The sequence below is a fragment of the Bombus vancouverensis genome, chromosome 3 (assembly GCF_051014615.1).
Source record: "Bombus vancouverensis nearcticus chromosome 3, iyBomVanc1_principal, whole genome shotgun sequence".
Taxonomy (NCBI): Eukaryota; Metazoa; Arthropoda; class Insecta; order Hymenoptera; family Apidae; genus Bombus; species Bombus vancouverensis.
The window spans coordinates 20229966-20251523 of NC_134913.1; the positions used below are offsets into that span (position 1 = coordinate 20229966).

At 45.1% G+C, this 21558-nt stretch overlaps 1 protein-coding gene across 6 annotated transcripts in view; it reads left to right on the forward strand.

The window, feature by feature from the left end:
* exd (PBX homeobox extradenticle) overlaps positions 1–21558 on the forward strand; it is a 56376-nt gene that overhangs the window by 11586 nt on the left and 23232 nt on the right. For 4 of the 6 annotated variants that reach the window (XM_076617301.1, XM_033329025.2, XM_033329028.2 and 1 more), the window contains exons 3-7: positions 12440–12693; positions 16401–16591; positions 17869–18004; positions 18242–18338; positions 19830–20017. In XM_076617301.1, coding sequence (XP_076473416.1) covers positions 12440–12693; positions 16401–16591; positions 17869–18004; positions 18242–18338; positions 19830–20017 — 866 coding nt within the window. The remainder of the gene's footprint in view (positions 1–12439; positions 12694–16400; positions 16592–17868; positions 18005–18241; positions 18339–19829; positions 20018–21558) is intronic. The other 2 variants (XM_033329026.2, XM_033329031.2) reach the window with 2 other exon arrangements.

Here is a 21558-nt window from a genome sequence, read left to right on the forward strand (position 1 = left end):
CTCAAACGGCGAAGGACGTTAGTATCGTGAACGTAGAAAATTTCATGAAATTTTAGTCAAAGGCGATGTATTTCGTTTTATTATTTGTGTCAAAACTGTGTTTCGTAGGCAATTCAAAGATACGACGAATACGTTGTTTCGTTGATCCGACGGCAAAGCCAGTCGTTACAGGAGTCAACGGGAAGTCTCTCCCACAGCGAGAATTTTCGCCACGAACGATTTCGAATTCTCGACGCGTAAAGAGTCTGCGGCATCCTGGCTGCATGCATTATGCATGTACAGGGATGCCACGAGAAAAATGTCTCTGCAACCGCAAAAGAGGGTTGCGTTTACGTGCGCGACGCTTCTACCTGCGTGCGTGTAGACACGTATCCTCGTCTACGTCTTTTCGCTTAGCACACAAATTTTTAATATCGTAGCTCTACGCGTCTCTCGCAACGAACGCGAATTTTTCCTCTTTGCCGTAATCACGCCCCTTTCGGCCGCAATTGCAAAAGGTTTGTCCAACGAGGTAATCGCTCGGAAGTAATCGGATAAGAATTAAATTGATCGTTGCTACCGGCCAACGATGGTAAGGTTATCGTTTCCATCGCGGTTAATCGGTATGGGCAAGGTAAATTGAAAAATTGTTCGGCTGTGAGATTCCATGGATTAACGTATTTCGTAGCGATGGTTTCGACCTCGATACCTTCGCAATGGTTTTTCGACGATTTGATATCGAGCGCCTTGCCCTCCCCTTCGATGAACGGCTGGCGGGGATGAAGCTGAGCCGACAGTGGCGTCGGTCCACCCTTCCTCAGGGACGGATTACCCTCTCTAGTCTCTCTAGAAGCCATGCCTGATCTCTATGGCTCCATTAGAGCTTCCACGAAGGACCGTATTATCCGATTTTTTCCTTCCTACTCGTACAACAATCGGAAAGAATTCGCAAAGAGAGGCGTGTACCGCCTTCGGGCGCCTTGTTTCATAAAACGTTAACAATGTACGTTTACGATAACATTTTTCAAACGGTCTTCCGCCATGTGCTTTGGTAACTGGGCGAAAGTTACGAGACGGGCTCTCGTAGCCAACAATCTTTTGGTCGCTTTTTAATTCTTGCCGGATAAAACGAGTTTCGAGAGGAAAGTTTCGCGATAGTTTATAGATGGCGAGGATAACGAGATTGTCCCTCGGGGCAAAGTTTTTATCATCGATACGTTTAGCGTGGGTTTTCGGTGTTTGACGCGTAAGAGGGGGCGAGGGTTCGTCTCGTTAGTTGGAAACCGAATCGGTGCGAGAGTCGAAAAGGTGAGGGTAGTTTTTCCAATGGTGATGCACAGACGCGAGGCGTGCGTTTATGACGCCCACGGGAGCCACCGGCATGAAAATGAAACGCCAAAGTCTCCGTATCCTGTCCATCCGCGAAAACAGATACCGCTCGTCTACGTGGAAACTTTCAAAACCTACCGAAGAGTACAGGTTTTACGATTTTACCAGTTATAAAACTTATCGTAAAAATCGTGCACACCGTTCTGCCTGTGTAATCCGATTTCTTTATTTGCTCGAGTTAACGAGAGAACGCGTATGGGAATGAACGAAATGCGTTAGTATCTAAACTGGTTCGTTGAATTCAACTTTGAATTTTTCAACGATTTGGATAACTTTCGCGGAACGTTAAATTCCAGTCCTCTCTGCAGAGTGTTCGATCCGTTTGATAGAATCGATGCTCCGATTACGAATAAAGTTTACAGACGCTACAACGTTAACGTTTTATTGCTAATAACATCTCCGTTACAAAATCGAACCTCACTCTGTATGTCGCGTATCCTAATGCTATAGAGACTAATTCTTTCGGTAATTAAAAATCTTTAAATACGATATCGAAACGCGTTACACCGTTGCTAAGGCGACTTCGCGAGCCGACGTATTTGCAAAACTCTGCCCGATCGTGCGAACGCGCCTCGCAGATTTTCCAGGCCAAGTATCACCGCGTTATTCGTAGGATGCACACACCATAGATCATGGTGTTTTCAACGCTCACAACCTCCATACGCACACGTACGTCCGTGTACATGGGAACGCCGCGACTGAGTTATTTTCTGACCATTGCCTCTTGTCCTCCCCACACGAAGCACGCTCGTGTACAGTTTGGTGCACCGCGGTTACGCGCCTCGATCCACGTATATCCGTGTATATACAGCAACGTATACGCTGATTCTGGAGTTGACAAACGTCAAAGATACGTTTAGAGAGGTATCGTCGATTCCCGAAGGCACGATCGATTCTACTGGGAACAAAGTTAATGGGAGGCCTCGCTGTCTCGCAGAGTAACGTTTTGCCAGAGTTGCGATTCTCGAGCTGATCTTTTGTAATTAAAATACCAAAGGGTTATTTCGTCTTCGATATGGAGAATAAAGATAGGGACTAAATATACGTTAATAACAAGGACAAATATCGTATCGGCGATTAAACGGAATCTCGAAGATATGATCGTCGACTTTGTTCAAATAAAAACACGATACAGAGCGTAAATATATTTCGTTGATAAGCTATTTCACATTCGCAACGCGTACAATTCAAACATCTTTTGCTCGCTGTACGTGAAAACGTCTGGGAATCGAGATCCGATAAAATCTAATTTTTGAATCACCCTGTGACTATGGTGGCTACATAAACAATAGCATGACAGTGTGGTGCACGAGCATGCATTTGAACGACGTTGCGACACACGCACGAATCCTCGTCTAGGAACACGAACGCAGACGCTCGCCTATACCGGGTGGCTCGAAAGCGGTGGTGGTCGACGCGAGAGCCACTCGATCAATACGCCACGTTGCCTCTTGCGCCTCCACCCCCAGGAACGTCGGTCTACCCCTGTCGCCTCTCGCCCTCCTCTCGCGTACCAGCCAGCTAGCCCTCTCTCTCTCCTTCTGCTCGATGTGCTGTTCGCCCCCACCCTTTGAAAAAGGAACGACGGAGGAAACATTCTCTCCCTCTCTTTCTCCGGTCTCCGAACGAGAACTCGAAAGGAAATACTCCGCGGCTCAGCAGGATTTTTCCAGCCAGGAAATAACAAATATACGCTTCTAGGAGAAACGAGCAGATTTTAATGCGAAATTCGTGAGACGTCGCGAACGATTCGGTATCGAGGCAAAAACGAGTTGTGACTGGATACGCGTATCTACTACGATCGACGGACATCTACTCGATCTAATTAACCCCGATAGTTTTTCTTCTTCTTGGGAAAGATCGGCGCGAAAATATAAATTTTTTCTTTGTCTCAGTCCTTTCGAAGGAAGCGTCATCGGAGGAGAACGGCCTTCGTTTCGTTTCGCGGCGATTCGAAATTTATCGAAGAGCACTTACTCGATCGGTATCGGAAGTTATTCCCTCGTTTCCTATTTCTGATCGTTGGAAGCAGATTACGCTTTGGTGACCCTTCGGTAGAAGTCGGTAGTCCCCTGTCCTCTGCTCGGTTTTCCAGTTAGGTTACCGAGACCAAATGATTTACACAGCTTGGAACGGTGTCCGCGAAAACTGGTTTACCGGTTTCTCGCGAATGCTTGCCTCGCCGTTGAAATAAACCAGGTTATAAAGTCATTAGGCGCTATAGATCACGCGGTTCGTAGACTTTAGGTTCGTCGGTGTATACGGCCGCTTCTTGTCAACTTCGCTTCATCGATTACGACTTGCGCTGAATTTTACAACGGCTTTAAATATATAAATTGATTGCTATTTTTGTACGTTCCACTTACGAAGCGTGTACCATTCTCTTGGTAATAACAGCGTTCCACTCTTTCATTCTATCGCAACTATTTCCGTCGTCGGGGCTATAATTTCATCGGGTTAAAAACTCGGTTCCTTGTTACTGGATATTTGTCCGATCGTATCGATACGGATAAGGAAGTAAACGTTCGACGTAGCTTCCGTTGTGAATTACGCGTTTCAGTCACCTGGCGAAGAAAGAGCGCAATAACGGCCGGGAAAACGATAACTTGTACCTTTTCTTTTTATAAACGATACGTCCAGTGTATCGCATTGAAAAAAAAGAAGGAAGAAGAAAAAAAGGCTGGATATTATGGTCGAGAGAAACGAAACAAGAGCAAAGAGTAATGGGTTTCACTAGACAGAATACGGTCCTGACCATGCGTGCACGGAGCGCTGTTTCCACCCTTACGGACGAGAGCGTGTACGACGGACGGTGGGATGGGGTGTACACATTCGGTACACCTGTGCTGTATATTGCGGAAAAGCCGGACTTGCCAGGCAATAAGAATTTCTTTCTCGATCCGCTAGCGCGTTCCTTCTTTCCCCGCCTTTTTCTCCCGCATCCCGTTCTCCTTTAATCTTGTAACATTTTCTTAATACTCCTTCTTTCTCTTTTCTCGCGTATTCGTTCTTGTCGTACCCGCGATCATTCTCGTCCCTCGCCTTCATCCTCCGTAACTCCGTTACGCTATATCTTTGTTTCGTCTTCGTTGCGTAATGAACTGGCTTTTCATTCTCCTGTCGTTTGTTATAGCTGCGTTAACGTCGTCGCTGCTACAACGCTCGATCGCAGCTCGTTCGACGGAAAATCTCTCGTCGCCTAAGTACCGAAAGGAAGCTCGCGTCTTTTTAATGAAATTCCTCGCGAACAATAGTGGAAGGTACGAAAGTAAAAAAGGTCGTTCGAAAAGGGCAGAATAACACGGAGCTGCTGAGAAGATCGGTAGCTGAGCTAGAAAGAAGACCGACGGGACGACACGGCAGACTACTCGGTCGTCGTTCATCGGGCGTCGCTATTGGCAAAATGCGACCGGCTTTGTCGGAAAGAAGACCAATGGGACGACACAGGAGATTCGGATGTATCCGTGTCGTAAAGGAAGAAGATCGTGCGGCGGAAAGATTATTTAGCTCATTGGTCGACGATGGTCGACGGAGAAAGTAAATTTCGTCGTGTGGTAACAAGGGACAGGGTGGAATCGTGCGCGATCCGCGGCTCTCTCGTTCCTCGTTAACCCGTAGCGAATATCTTCGGTCGTTATTAAGCTATTAAAAAGTCTAGTTATCGTTGTCGTGGCGTATACAGGAGACGAGTCGTCGAGGGTTCCCAAGCAGGAATGCCACTTCAATAACGAAGCCGAAGCGGAGGAGTCGAGGGGCTTAATTTGCCTCGAGACGCCGCCATGTACGTTCTACCGAGCGCTCGCTCGTCGTATACGTATACATATATCTTTACGTGGATGCTTCTGCCACCTTTGTGTGCACGCCCGTACCTATACACGCGAGCGAGCCGTCTACGCGTACTCGAGCGTGCTCAGCCGGATCCCGCGCTTGTGTACGTTCCACGTAGAGTACATAGCACGCCTAGACCATTTTGCAGCATTCCTGCCATTCTAACATCCGCGTTTCATTAAAAGATCTTGCCCGACCTCTTGGTGTACTTGCACACAGGCGCACGCCCTACGGCCTAACACACCGAGAGACGTTTGCTCGAGTCGCAGCGTCTACTATCTAGAAATAAGAGAGAGAAACGGACAACCGAGCAGAGCAGAGGCCACGTAAGCGCGCCGCGGACTCCCGCTTGAGATATTTCTACACCGTGTAATCATTTTGCTTGAATATATTAACGGTGTTTTTTTTAACCCAGCAGATTACTCCTAGTCTGGCTGAAAAGAAACATGTGGCCAGCGTCGGGTTCGAAGTTCATCGCGTCAACTTTTGCGAAGCGACGCTTCCGATGCTCGTTTCGCGGCTACGTTCTCCGCCAACGGCTTTATTCGCAACGGCGAAAGAACCGCTGGTTCTTCGTTTAGAAAGTTTGGACGTTGACTTTCGATGATAAGATTTCATAGAGACAGAGCAACTGTCGTTAGTCCGATCTGTGGAAAGTTGAAGTTGGACCCAGTCTCAATTGTATATTTTTTATATTTCTTTATATTTTACGACAAACTGTCGAATCTATTTATACGCCAAGATATAAGACAGTAACGTAGAGTAAATCACTTTTGAAATTCAAATCTAAATATATCGTGGATGCTTGGGAGCCAAGGGTCGTGCAGGATCGCGGAGATCGAAATGGCCTGAGTAAATGCGTCGTTTCCACCGGTAGTTAATTAACGACCGAGTAAGATTCGCTGACATTAGACGAGCCGCAGCACGGAATACGCGAAGGTTATTGCTCCTTTCGACTACTTTATGGAGTGTTGATGTAATCGAACCGTCAGCCTGAGCCGACGGATAAGATTTTCGAAAGGATACGGCGGACAGCGGTGGGAGAGAAAGCGAGGAAGCGTGCAAACGCAAACGCAGCATCGCCAGTAATGCGGCATAATACCCCCGTAAGGGGGTTAAGAGTAATTCCTGTCGGCCAGGGGGTCGTCCCTTTCGACATTTACGACGTGTTTTACGCGATCAAAGCGAGCCGTAACAATTATTGGACGATTTCGCGGCCGTAAAATTTTATTCGATCCCACAGTCTCCTCCGTCGGCGATTCCACCCTCTTTTCTTTCGCAATCACTGGAGGGGATGTTTCGCGCTTCTCGTATGCTTTTCCTTCTGTTCACTGTCAACCTCCGCTGTAATACGATATTCCTCGCGATTTTACAGGATACCATGTAATAAGAGACTCACAGTATCCCGACAAAGATTTATACTTTTGATCGTTTTCTTCGGATATTTTTGTTTTCCCACCAGTTCGTAGAATGTAATTAGGTAGCCGTGATGTGCAATTGGATATTCTATTTTACGCTTCGTGTCACGCGGAGAGGTCATCGAAAAGCGAAATTCTAGAGATATTTCTTGATCATCGCTCGACCCGCGGTATGGCACGAAGTCGAGGTGGGATCGAGGGTCGTTCGGGACACCCGGTACACCCTGGGATTTCGCGCGTATTGTAGGTTTGGCCGCGTTTTCTCTTGGAGTGATTTGATTTACGGCGGTTGGAAAAGCCGCGGCGGCGAGCGGAAAAGAGACGAGTACCCCTTCCCGCGGCGGAAGTGGCGCGAGAAAGGAAGAAAATAATAAAAGCAGCAAAAGGAGAGAACGAGTGGAACACATCGAAGATATGGTCGAGCGAATTCGACGCGCGGAACTCGCAAAGGAAACGACGCCTGGATGAGAAAAAGACGGAAAAGGGACGAAGGGAGAAGGGAAAAAGTAGAGGGACGAAGCGGAGCGAGGCGAAAACGGAGCCGTGACGGCGATGGAAAAACATCGCCACGAACGAGCGTGCGCGAGAAATCGTTCGCACAGGATTCTTTTTGGGAAACGGAAGCACGAAATTGCCAAAGCGCGAAAGAAATCGTAGAAAAGTTCTGCCTCACGAGGAACGGGAAACGAGGAGCGGACGCGCGTCCCAGCCGGAAACGCGGCGCACCCTGTCGTCTATCCGAAACGTTATTATTATCCGTGCAAAGAAATTTAGAATGTGGCCAGGAACTTTGGTCTCTGTGTTCGCTTTTTCCACGCTCGGAAACACGCTCCTCGGTTTACGCCCAGTATTATAACACCACTGGATTAAAATTAATATTTTACTTACTTCTTCGTCCTTGTTGCTTTTTTTTTTTATTTTTTTTCCCCCATTTCTTCTGTCGTCGAATTACGTGAAGGAATTCGAGATTGCGTATCGCGGGATGCGCTACGTTATATTAACATCCTGCGCGATATAGCCGGTGGTATGCAATTTTTAAAAACCGGTTTCGGCTGGACGCCTCGTTTCATTAACTTTTTTTTTCTTTCACTATTATATATATATATATTTTTTTTTCAACGTGTTTTCACGCGATCGTAGTTCGTTAAATAAAATACAAATTAACTAGACGACGCGTCGATTTGATATTCTGTGCAAGTAACAGTAAATGGTAAGGAAAGGAGGAGGATTCTACCTTTGAGAACGCAAAGGAAATGGCTCAAGGACTTGTAGCAACGATCGTCTTTCTCAGGATCTGACAATACGATAATGCTTGACACGCGACGATGCTACCTTTCTGAAAGCACTCGAGCAGAACTAGCGTCCGTAACGAAGCGAAACACGATATCAACAAGGTAGAATACCTCTTGGCTCGATTTCTTTCGTAAATCAGAAGAGGGCCGGATATTCTTACAGCTCGGTGTCGATATCAGATCTCTGGGGTAACGCGCAGTCGTCTTCTTCTAGGATCTTTCCCTTCGCACCCCTGTAGAAGCTCAGCCCTGCCGGCCGGATTCACCCTCGAATTAAAAGAGCAGCCATTCCAGCCCCTTTTTCTCTTTTCCTCTCCTTACTTTTCTTCTCTTCTACCTTTTTCCGGTCTGGTATGTCTTACATTTGGGATGGTTCGCGCGCGATGCTGTGTATAAGAACTACGAGAAGGTCGAGGGCGAAAAAAAGAGATGGAGGAAAAAATTGAATGGATTTTGGGAATCGATTCCTTCGGATGCGAGCAGACGTCTGGAAGCACCGTTGAACTGGGTCAGGATCGTGGAATCTACTTGGTATTAATGTTCCCCTCCGAATATAATTTTATGTTACTCGAAAATATCGTCTACGGTGGTGGTACGCGATTGTCTGCTAAATTTTAAACCGAACGTTCTGTCGATAAAATATATCGACCGTCGTAGGTAAATTTTTTGTACGCGTTTTAGTTTGTTGGTTTACACGACCGGTTCCGTTTATTTACAGTTTCCGGTATTCCTTCGCGTTCTTTATTCGTTTGATTACACGATATTCTTAAAAAAAAAATGTATGTTTTGCATATAACACGATATGAAACATCATACCAAGGGTATGCTAACGGCGTGTATGACGCAAAACCTATAAAACCGACGAACGGATTAGTGTTGCGGTAGTATTCGTTTGCCTACCTAGATTTTCTAGCGAATTCATATTTCAAATAAACGCCGGTCCCCGTGTCACGTTACCAACCCTGATAGAATCGATAGGGTCGTTATTCAAGTTCCGATTATACTCCCACCACCAGCCATACTTTATTAATTACAATTACTTCCATGTTTGCAAAGGTAAAATTTGCGAGTTTGGTTCATGTATTTTGCCACGATACAAATTAGCGTCGACTAATCATAACTGATTTTCTTCTTTGTTTGTTTACACCCGCCGATACCGTTTTACTCGCTGCACACGATACACCGCGTGTTTTTGACAAAGGCAACGAATCGAACGATTATTTAACGAATTGAAATATTCCCGTTGCCGTGGCAGCAAAGGAAATCTCACTCGGTACGAGAACGATACGCGCGTTCGAAAAGCTTTTTGACCCTCTGGTGATTCGACCTGTGTTCTTTCTCTATCGCGTATCTACTTCCACCAAGCTCGTGGCTCTTTCTATTTCCTTTCCCTCTTTCCTCTCTCTTTCTGTTTTCCTACGGTGAAAAGCGGGTAGCAGCCGACAACCCTTTGTTACCGTGCCTTATCTTAATTGCTTTCACGGGTTCCCGTTTAGATCAATACACACCAGCGGCGTTCCACCGCCAGCTCTGGCTGTTGCCATACCTCCGCACCACTCGGCTCCGCTTCGCGAATCTAAATTATCCCAAGGGTTGTTTCGACGAGGGATTTTCGATTTTCTCTTTTCTCCCTTCTCTCGTTCTTCCGCCCCTGTGTACGCAGCCCTTGCATATTTTAGGACCGTTCGCCTGAATCTCCCGCCCCGTTCAGCTCGTTCGCTCAATCTGATTTATCGCATTGGCTGGACACGTTTATTCTACAAATATATCCACGTGATTCCGTTGCGAGATAATTACCAAAATACGATCGTTCGTCTATCTTCGATCGAACAGTACGGAGAACGTTAGTTGGTTCGATTTATTACGTAGAAAAGATCCATAAAAATTCCATGGTTATCGTTGCCACGGGACCGATGAACGAAGCAGACAGAGCCTGGACGATTTTTGAAACGAGGCAAACTTTGTCTTGGTCGTGGTGACGCGTAACAGGACGCGAATTAGTCGGACAATTAGCTCGATCTTCAACGGGGTGTCATATTAATGTAGTTCGCTCGCTAACGACCCTCGAAAACGACGAACGTTACGTCGTCGCGGCTTTGTATAGCCGGTGTTTCACCCGAACCCGTGTGACGAATCCGTGTGCTACGGCCGACGGGAAGCCAGAGAAGGAGGGGAACAGGAAAGTACGCGTACTCGCGTGAGCGGGACTGGGAAAGAAACAGGGAGTACAGAGTCAGGCAGACCGTTTGAGTCGTAAAATGTTAACTGCTAGTAAAACTGAGTTTACGTGCTTGTAAGGACCCCCGCTGGAGGTTAGCAGTCTCTGCGCCTTGCCGACTCGGTACCAAGGGCCTCCCCTTACACCCCTTAATAGCCAGATTATTGCCCGTAAGCCACCCCCGATTACTTTCTTCCCGCTCGATACCCGAAAATAATTTCGGTCGAGCGCTTAATTTTGCACGCCGCGGCACATGTTTCCCTTTCACGGATGCGCAAACTCTTGTTCCGCTCTGTAAAATATAACCCCACACGTTTCTAAGACGCTTCCGCGTGGATTTTATTTTTGTAACTGGAGATAATTTCCATACTTTACGTGCCATTTGAATTGTCCAAGATGCGTTCGACCAGAAAAATGTTGCAAGTTTCGATAGACCTCGGTAGCTAACCTCTCCTGCCATGAAATAAACGAAAGTACCGCCGATAGTTGACGATCGTTTAACTTTCAATGGAACAACTTCCTCCTTACAGCATCACCGTAAACGTACGTTTTATTTCTTTGCTACCTGAGCGAACGACGCGGGTGAAGGTTTTTCATTTTTAATTACCAACAGTAGCGTGAAAAGTTCTCGGCCGCTGTACCACAGCCAGCAAAGTTTTAACGATATCCTGCTGACTGCTGGTAACCTCCTCCCCCTAACTGGTCCTCGAAAACTGGCGACTACTTGTTCGCAACATCTTCCGTATCGCATTGCAAACGTTCTTTTTAGTTATCGAATATATAGAACTTTTCGTAACGATCTTAAAAAGTTAGCTCGCCACCGCTAAACCAACCGGATTCCAAATTCAGCTTTCTCGAGAATCAACGGGGGAAGTTTGAGGACGATTCTCCCTTGTGTAAGGGAGATTCGTTAACGAACGGGAAGGCACTGACAGAGTCAGCGCGTAACCGTAGTAACATCTTTCTCAAAGAAACGGTTCCCCAGTGATCGACTTTGTGTCTTCGCCCTTTCAGTCAAGTCCCTGGAGGAATTTGAAACTTCAACCCCTTCGCCGGCGCGGCAGACCTAATTGTTACACTTCGTATAAATGCATTAGTTCCGCGCATTCGTTTCACGGTCCCACGAATCCCGGCGAACTTTCACACCCTTCTTCGTTTCTCTTTCGTCTCTGGAGACTTTTTTCCCAGTAACCAGGAACTATATAGAGTCAGGAGAGAAAGGTCCTAACGAATTTAAATGCCGCTCAAATAACCGCAAATGTAATTAATTCAATCTTCAAATCTCAGTCGGGGGATACGTGGGGTCGAAACATCGCGTCGTTCGTTCAAAAACGCAACCTAGTATTTTATTTAACTCTTACTTGAGTCAAGCTATTTGAATGGCTTTTTATATTTTTACTTCTTTCGTTTCTTCTATCGATAGTCACAATCGTTCAATGACATTCGTCTTTTCGTTTACGTTCGCATGCCTTTTTAGTCCCGCGACGAGTTTCTCTCCAAACAGCTACTTTCACGCCCGAGTCTTTGTTTTGGCTAACTTTCCTGCTCGACAAACAACGTACTCGTCACTTTTTAAAATCACAGGAAGAATAATCGGTTCCGTGGGGAAGTATATCTCGCGGCAGTTTGCACGAGTTTCCTGGGCTGTCGTTCATCCCCTCGCCGTGCTTACTCGTGCGTGCACGTGTTGGTTTATGTAGCAAGAAGGGGGTGAAAACTGTCGAAAGATGCATCTTTCTGGAAGAACTGTCACACGAGGCGAACAACGGAAGGAAAGAAAAGGAAAGAGAAAGTGCCTCGCTCTCTGTGGTTTTATGGGTCGTCCAGCTCCATCATGCGCCGTAAAAGTACGATAAAACCACTGTTATACCGTGGAAAACCACCCCCGTTTTAAAGCACTGCGTGCATCGGCCCTTAAGACAAAAGGAACGAAAGGATCGAGAGACCGGGATGAAGATACGAGCGAACATCGAAGTAAAATTGATTCTTTTATGATCGATAAACGCACGCGACTTTTCCCAACCTGCTCTGTCTCTTTTCTCGTGGAAACACGATCTCGCGCTAGGGGTTCGCCGTTGCTCCTCGTCCGTCGAGAAAAATTGTCACGATAGCAAAGTCAACCACTTCGATGCGCCTGCAACCACACGGGGATGCTTTTAATATTTTTCTCGATTAGTCAAAGATTTTGATAATTAGGGAAAGATCCGGTGCGATGTTTCTACGTTCATATCGAACTTTGCTCGTTCGATCGTTCATAATTGACACAAGTATGATACATTTTATATCAAAGCTTTGACGATTTTTTACTGTTTCAGTCCTATCTTTACGAAATACTCAGGAAGAGGAACCGCCCGACCCGCAGCTAATGAGGTTGGACAACATGTTGATCGCGGAGGGTGTCGCAGGACCGGAAAAGGGTGGTGGCGCGGGAGCTGCAGCCTCTGCCGCGGCGGCAGCCGCGGCTGGACCACCTGGACAACCCGACAACGCCATCGAACATTCGGATTACAGAGCCAAACTTGCCCAAATTAGGCAGATTTACCATCAGGAGCTGGAGAAATACGAACAGGTTCGTAAATGGTCATTCTCTTATCTTCCATACATCGCAGACTGTTACTGGAATTTCAGGTATTCTTTTTTCTGCGCTCGTCGTTAAATTCTGGAAAAAGTAAAGTGTTTCCGAATGCTCGATGTAATCGAATATAAGGGGTCACTGTGTAGTTTTTCCGCGGGATTTTTTTCTACCTTCGGGCTAAGCGATAAGAGGCCAGTTTAAGGGTAGCGGCGGAGTACGAGACTCGTCTCTGTTCGACGATTTGCGTGCTAATGAACCGACTCACTCGTGTTAAGTAAAATCTCGCGTGTCGGCCAGGTTAACGGCTGTATCACGAACTGCGGATCTCTATAATGTCAGGAAATTCCCTACAGGCTATTGTGTTTCGCGCTCGAAATTCGACGAACTTGTAAAACTTTACCACCAGCCTGTCCTAATACTTTTGTAAAACGTTCCACCTTTCTGATAATCCGTTAACGCTCGATTCCTTTGCGAGATCGATTAGACCGTTCGAAGATCCTTAAAATCGCCTGCACGAATATTCAATCATCGCGTATATCAACCGGAATATCGATTTGGTTTTTCATGCAAGCTATTTCGTATCCGGTTTCCAGTTTCGTTATTTCTGTCGCGAAAATTCAACGTTATTTGCTAGCACCGTGCCACGGAACGTTCGTTGTAACGCATTCAATTCCAGCTCATTAATATGCGCGCGATTGAAACGAAAAGCATCGGTGGCGTGCAACGCGCATGATCTCTCTCCCACTCGCCACCACTCACTTATCAACGATAAAAGCATAATTCTTTTTAACGCCTCTCGTGTTTTCTCTCCCTTTTGCATACTTTGCAAATAACCGTGGCCCGTCATTCGTACTGGCTCGGCTCGTGTATTCGCGCGTACATAAATACCAAATAACTCGTGCTCGAGTTCAGCGTGAAAGAGAGAGAGAGAGAGAGAGAGAATAAGATAGACAGAGAGTGAGAGAGAGTGGGGGGTGAGAGCGTGCTTTAATTGCCACACCCGTTTCGACCCCATATTTCACCGTGTGTCAGCGGTCTTGATGTCTCCCCGCAGTAAATACGCACACCCTTGCTTTGAGGTCCACCGGCCTGTATATGGACGCGTGTGGAATTCTTTGTAGACGCAACAATATGGACGCGGTTCGTGTCGAGATGTATGCGCTCGCGTGCACACACGCCGCTGTAACTCCAGTTACCGGGGGGTAGTTGACGCTCTATCGATAAGCCTGGTCATCAACAAGTTTAAACCCCATCCTGCTTTTTCCCTTCTTCTAAGAGTCAAACGTTATCGAGTTCGATGGTGGTTTCGTTTTACTTCCGTTTTTCGTCTTTCTTCCAGCGTTTAGCTTTAACCACACAGCCGATCTTTTATCTCTTTGTCCGACGTTAAATTCGGTTTTCGTTCCTCTTTCAGATTCGCTGCAAAATAAAATCCACTTGTGGGAGAAATTCTCTCTTTTTTTACGCCGCTCTATTCGTATCGCGTGCAAGCTCGCGATTGTTATTTAAAGGAACAACGTATACCCTTGTTCCGAACGGTATTCGGATAGCCGTGCAGTTTGGTGAGCTCGGATAATACAATGTATCGAGTTCTGCCGTAGAATATATTGCCGCGATTAAAAGTAACGTTATTACCGGTTGATATCGTCGTGGCCAAAAGTTTTATCATAACCGAAATTTACTATTCAAACTCGCCGCCCGAGTCACTGCATTAGGGTGAACGTCTGCCTGACTATGCAAAATGGCGTGACAAGTACGAGAATAGAACCGCATCGAGTTTTACGAGATCGCGTGATCACGGCCAACAAATACCGTCTGGCATGAATCTTACTGGTGCATGCCCTCCTTTGTTTTGCCCGATTCTTCCTACAGATTTTAACCTTTTCTCTGCGAGCTTTCTGCGCGTTAAACCATCGTCTTTTCTTCGGTGAACGAAATTTACGCAAAGTCGTACACACTTTTTTTCCTAATATTTCGTAAAGTTCAATCCATTTTGTTTTTCCGTTTCTTCTTCCTCTTTCCTTTTTTTTTCCTTCTTCTCGTCTTGTCTCGTTATCATAATTCAGGATAAATGGGGATTGCGGCAATCCGTTCATGAAAATTACCGCGAACTTTGCTAAATTCGATTACGTAAGAAAGGAAGGCTATCGTATATTGCGGTAACCGCACAACAACCGCGGCAGACGTAACCACGATCAGGTATATTTAGCAGCATGCAGGTTGGAATTTCGATAACGCTCGCGAGCCAAAACCCTCACTATATCCGCTATATCCGCGAAATATTACACGCATATTAATAGAGGGAACTGCAGTAAAATTAGAGCCATCACGAGAAATTTCATTTTCCACGGAGACGAATTAACGGTCGTCATCGGGACACTTGTTGGCTTTGCCGTTTCAGGAGATGAATATCGACGTTTCGCGATTCCCTAACCTTCCTCAAACTATCTAGCACGTCTTGATTGATACGATACGGTTGTACAAGAATTCACGACCTCGTTCCTCCCTTCGTCTTCGTGCGTTACCTCGCCTTTTATAAGCCATCTATAGTACCACCTACTTGCGGCGCAAGTTTTCATTACCATCTCTAACTATATCTTTTGCGTGCGGTATTTTTCCTTAGCGAACGACAAATATTTCGCTTGAAAGAGAAACTGGCATTTGCCTCGCGATTGCCCTTTGTTCGATAGAGCGCTGCAACAACACCTGTCGGTTCACTGGTCAATTTAGAAATTCCCGCTCAATTACTTAAGAAAATATTACTTTTTGGTTCGTCGTTCCGATAATTTGAAAATCGAAGGAAACACAAATACGCGGAGAAGAGCATAATTCTCAGTGGGTTTTCCATCCAATCCACCTACTCGAGATCGTCCCAAACCCCTCGTCCTAGGTGAACAGCGAGGCAGGAACGAAGCTGATCCACCCCACCAAGTCGGTGGTGCGCTCGTGCAAAGAGAGAGAAGAGCAGAAAGGAAGAGAAGAGAACGAAGAGAAACGGGGGTGGATGGAAGAAAGACGAGGAGAGTACCAGGGTATGGCGGCAGAGTGGAATCCATTTCGAAATTGCGAGCCACCCTGTCCGACTTCTCCCCTGCCAACCTCTTCCTTCTAACGCCTTCCCTCAGGAAAATCCACCCTCCTCCGGTACCCTTCGCCCCCCTCGCTCGCTCCCTTTACCTCTTTCCTTTTCCTACCACCTTACCTTCTCCCTTTCTTTCCACCAGGCGCCCGTGTCCTTTCTTCGCTCCCTTCCGAAGGTAGCGTGCTCGTCTCGAATACTGATATCGAGCAAAGTCCTTTTTCCCTTAAACCGAGCAGCCACCAGGAATAATGCATTATACGTACGCGCCTTTCTTCTCGCTTTTTTTTTTACTCTCGATCCTCGCCCCTTCTCTCTCATTTTTCGGTCTTCCGTCCTGCTTCTCCCGAGGCTTTTCTCCGCTTCTCTTTGCGATTTCGTCCTTACCTCGAAACGTCAGCGATCTTCCAAGCCGACTTTTCACGTTGAGACGACCTTTCTTTCCGCTTTTCCTGTATCCAAAGAAAACTCGTGAAGTCCTTTAGACGATACATAGCGTGCCTCTTCTTACCTGAACCGTTAGCGTTTGCCCTCGATTTTTATCCATTTTAGGTTTTGAAGCGCGGAAACACGGTCCTTGAGTGTTCGTTAATAACGAGGTGATTTTTTCATTTTGTCCCAGGCGTGTAACGAGTTCACAACCCACGTAATGAATCTACTGAGGGAACAAAGTCGTACCAGGCCAATCACGCCGAAGGAGATCGAGAGGATGGTTCAGATTATTCACAAGAAGTTCTCCAGCATTCAAATGCAGCTTAAACAGTCTACCTGCGAGGCGGTGATGATTCTGAGGAGTCGATTCCTCGACGCAAGGCGAGTGTTCGTTCCATAAACGTTGTTCATTTATTTTTATTACGTTAAAATCTCCGTCACGGTTTTCACCGACGTGGTTTTCACCGATGAATTGATTAAACGCATCGACACTGTCTTAATTCTTCGTCCTACAACAACGAGCGAGATTCGTGATAAGAAATTTGAGCGAAGAACAATAAGCACGAGCCTGAATCGTGGTACTTGAGCCGCGACAAACGTAAACAACGCGAGTCAGACTCCTGGTTCGATTGTCCTCGATATTTTGTTACTTTATCTACGCGTAATTCTTTGTTACGTTCACACGTTTAGGTTATAATCCCCTGAAAGAATTAAACAACCCTTATACCTATCATGACAGTAAAAAGAAAATCTAATATTGACGATAGTGAGAATATAGTAAGAAGTATGTTACTATTGCGAATAGTGATTCGATAGATTCTCATAATAACGAATGCCAACGATATTGTGTTTCCTATTATGTTTCATTGTTTCGAAAAATATCACACAGTTGAAGATTACTAATTTTCTACGAGTTTTCTCAAAATATTATTAATTTGAACCAAGTATTAATTTACAAATTGCTACTTTTACATTATCCACTATCAAACAATAAATCATTTTTCTTCACCAATGAATCGATCGTAATTACTTACCGGACATCTTGAAAGTATTAGTCGCGCACAAACGTGTTTATTATTTCACAATTCCTTTCGTTACACCGAAATGTACATGTTAGAAGACGCGTAAATTTTGCGCCAGTTCGAACACACGACTAAACAGCTAACTGGCTCGACGTGTGATCGACCTTCTTGTTTATTGTGGCCTGACCAATCGGCAGTTAGCCTGTAGGACAAGAGGTTATCGGCAACAGTTTTGAACGACATATATTCTCTATGAATTATATACATCATCAATAACGTATAACGATAGGCGATTTAGTAGCAGATAGGCACGTTCGAAAGAAGAAATAGGAATAGAAAGAAATATTTCTATAAAGGAATGTAAAATACAAATATTCATCTGTCAGTAGATTTTCTAGATAGATAAAGACACAGATTTTGAGGTAATTAAGATTGGATTAAGTTTGAATTAAACGTAATCGCTTATAGCCTGATCAAGGTCTCCTACGGTCGAACGTTGTCGGGCACTGATATTGTCAAACAAAACCATCGTTGATTAAAATCATATGGATTAGGACCGATGTTGTGTAGTAGTGTACAGTAAGTGAAAGGCGAGTGTTATCCGTTGTGAAAAGGAAATCGATTGTTACGTTACAGGCGTAAGAGACGGAATTTCAGCAAACAAGCGTCGGAAATTCTAAACGAATACTTTTATTCGCACCTCAGTAATCCGTATCCGAGCGAAGAAGCGAAAGAAGAGCTCGCACGAAAGTGTGGAATCACCGTGAGTCAGGTAAAGTAAATCAAAATATTTCTTGTAACTTGGACTCGTTGCTACCGCGTAACGGTAATTCGTGTGTGTGTCAATAATTATTTTAAAATAACGGAAGTTACTGAAACAACTATTCCCGATCGAACATTTTTTAACATCGGCCGAAGATTTACTAAATACGATAACCGATTAGTTTAAGGCATTTTTTAAATAATACTAAATAATGATAATAATAAAAGTTGTTCGTCGTATTTGTAGGTTTCCAATTGGTTTGGCAACAAGAGGATACGCTACAAGAAAAACATAGGTAAAGCACAGGAGGAGGCGAACTTGTACGCAGCCAAAAAGGCAGCTGGTAAGTTCCGTCCTTCGCAAATGAGCGACGGGTGTTCCTTGAAGAGTTCGTTTCGATAGCTTGCTCGTATTAAGGATATCGATAAAAATGAACAATAAATTATAATATGAAAGTTAAACGGTTGAAAAATACGATTCTTTTTAGTAGCCACAGTTGATACCGGCGGAGTGTTGCTGAGAAAACGACAACTGCGCGAGAGCAAACTCCTTTTACATACTCGGATAGATTATTATTTAGTGAAATTTCCACTCAACACCGGTAACACTACTTCGCATCATCTTCTCTTCATCGTCGCGATCATTTTTATATCAAACTCGATATTGGTGTAAAGGAAAAGTTTACGTGGCATAGCGGTTTCTCATTATCGTAAATTATCGTGAGATTCAGTTACTCGTTACTCTGGCTCTGTCACCGTTGTCGTTCCGGCTGACTAATAAATCTTTTAGGAGGAAACAAAATTATCGACTGGGGTTCGTAGCCTTTTTCTTTTTTTTCTTTTCGCTATATAAAAAGATACGCTCAACTTGGAGCTGTATAACCATCTTAAATTATGCAACTGTCTTAACGTATCTCTCGCAAACACGACACGACACGATTTTCTTCGATAACGACACGTCATCTCGGTTCATTCGTATTTACTTTTTCGCATTCTCCATGAAATTAGAATAAAAATTCCGAGGGTGTTTCTTCTGGAAATTCTTCGCATTCGCACAACTTGCTGGTCGCGATTACGCGTACTTTTCTTAACAACCGAGACGTTTCTTTATTTTAGAGGGCAAGGCGAGATATTTTTAACTTACCAATTATACGGAGAAAGAGGGAACGAAAGATGAGAAGAGCGTAGGAGAATACACGAGTGCAGGAGGACGATGAGATGCCGGCATTCTCGCGTTTCTTTCGACACCCTCCATGCATTTGTCTTTCCTCAGCCACGCTCCTGGTAAACGGGCCGCAGTCTTCTCGTAATTAAAGAAACGGAATTCCAGCGATACTGGCGCCAGCACTGCGGAACCCAGTACTTCGTCTCGGATAGCGGAAATGTTTTCGCGTTTCGAAGGAAAAATTACCGCTGTTACATTCTGAAGTAACCAAGCTAATTTCCAAGTTATTCCGTTGTCGTTCAAATATTCCTATCGATACTTTACACGTAGTTCTCGATAATGGAAAATTCGTTGAAATTTCGCTTTCATCCGATAATTCGTTCATTCGATGCGGAATCGTCGAAAGACGATTTCACGATACGTATGTCGATTGAATTAATCGGTGGCGTCTGTAACTAGTCCTATTGGGAATTATATATGTATCGTGTTAAAAAGTCAATGAAATTCGAGGGAAAGATGAGCATCGACGACGCCACCGATTACACGAGATACAAAATTAGAAACGAGCTCACGTCTTTTTTTTGCGATAAACGAAGATGTTAATCAGTGAGGCGGAAGAACTTAAAAGACGCACCCTCGAATTTTGTATGCACCGCGATTGTTTCTACAGCAGCTTTTGCAGGAGCGTCGCCGTACAGTATGGGTGGTGCCAGTCAAGGCACCCCGACGCCGATGATGTCGCCGGCGCCACCCGGCGGGCCACAAGACATGGCCGGATACGGGATGGGCATAAACGGTAGCGACTACGGCTCGCAGCCGTACAACGACGGCTCCATGGGCTACGATCCTATGCACCAGGTAACCGTCAGAACTTCTCTTTCTAAGTAAATTCATTTCTACCTCGTAGTCAGCAATCATTGCCTCGCTTTCATCAATGCCCTCTTGCATTCTTTGAGCATGTTAGATAAGTCTTGATAACGCTTAACCCCGATGTCGAGGGATCTTTCGCGTGGTTCGAATGAATGGAAAGAGACGGCAAAATGGTTCTTTTCGTATCGTTTCCGTTTCGTTTCGTTTTTTTTTTTTTTTCATCTTCAACGAATAATCATCGTATTTGGATGTAATAACGTTGGAACACTGCTCTCGATTTCCATCCATTTTCAAGCCATAGCATTGTGCTTCTATTATAAACGCATGCGCATCTCACCGCATATTCACACATATTGTGAGAAAGGACGTTTGAATGGGGAAGAGAACGAGGGAACGAAAGAAAGAGCAAGGAGGCGAAAGGAAGATGCAGCGAATGTGGTATTGGTGATGGTGAAAGAAAATTTGAGCTCGTGCTTATATACAGGGTGATTCAGTTTCAAGCAAATCAAAAACATAAAAAATAGTGTAAACGTTAAATATATACACACCATAAGTGTAATTACAGGCTGGTGATTTCTATTATCGATCGAACACTCTGTATGGAGTTGAGCGCGCGTGAATGCCGTGTTATGATAGCTTGTAAAGAACGGCGCGTGCGTCTGTAGGTGCAAGTAGGTGCGTGTTGTTAGAATATATAGGACTGGATTGGATATGCTGTTGCTGGCCCATAAATACGAGCTTAGAGGAAGCCGATAGTGGTGGCAGGAGCGAAAGGTTGGAGGAGAAAGAGTATCAGGGAGTGCACACGGAGCCAGCAGCAGCCAGTAGCATAAGGGTTGCTTAGTATGCATTGGAGTTGCTAAGTCACTTTTTAGGTAGGGCTGCTCCCTCACATATTAATAGACTTGGTAGGTGCGCGGCCCTGCTTCTAACGAGCTGCCTCTATTCGACCGATGAAACGCAACGGGACTGTATCTTCCGAGATCCAAAATTCCTCTGTATCTGGCACGTAAGCGAACGGCAGTGTCATGATTTCCCTAAATCTCGTTTGTTGTTTCTCCTTTTATTAGGTTTTCAGTGACAGCCTTTAGAAGGACAGTAGTGAAAAAAATAAAGTCGCGTCAAAGGACAAAAGGATCGATGTTTGAAATTGTAACTATGCGTTAGCAATTTCTGTCCTTATGGTTTCCCCTTGTATTCGCGTTGTTTCAAAACAAAGGAACAAAATGTATCGTACAGCTTGCGTCCGGTTCTTCGAATCCAGTAAATCTTTCTGACATGCAATTTCGACGGTGTCACGTGATAAAGAGTGACGTTGAATTAAATTCATGCACATATACAAACGCGCGAGCCGGTTGCTCGACTAGCTGGGAAATTTGTAGATATTCTCAATTGCTAGATTAAATATCCCCCTTGTCGATACGCCAGCCGTTTGTCTGTGCGTACTTCGTTACAAATGTTGCACCGCGTCATCGTTGACTCGCTTCAAAATACGTTCTGATGCCGGACGTTCGAATCTGTATCGAATG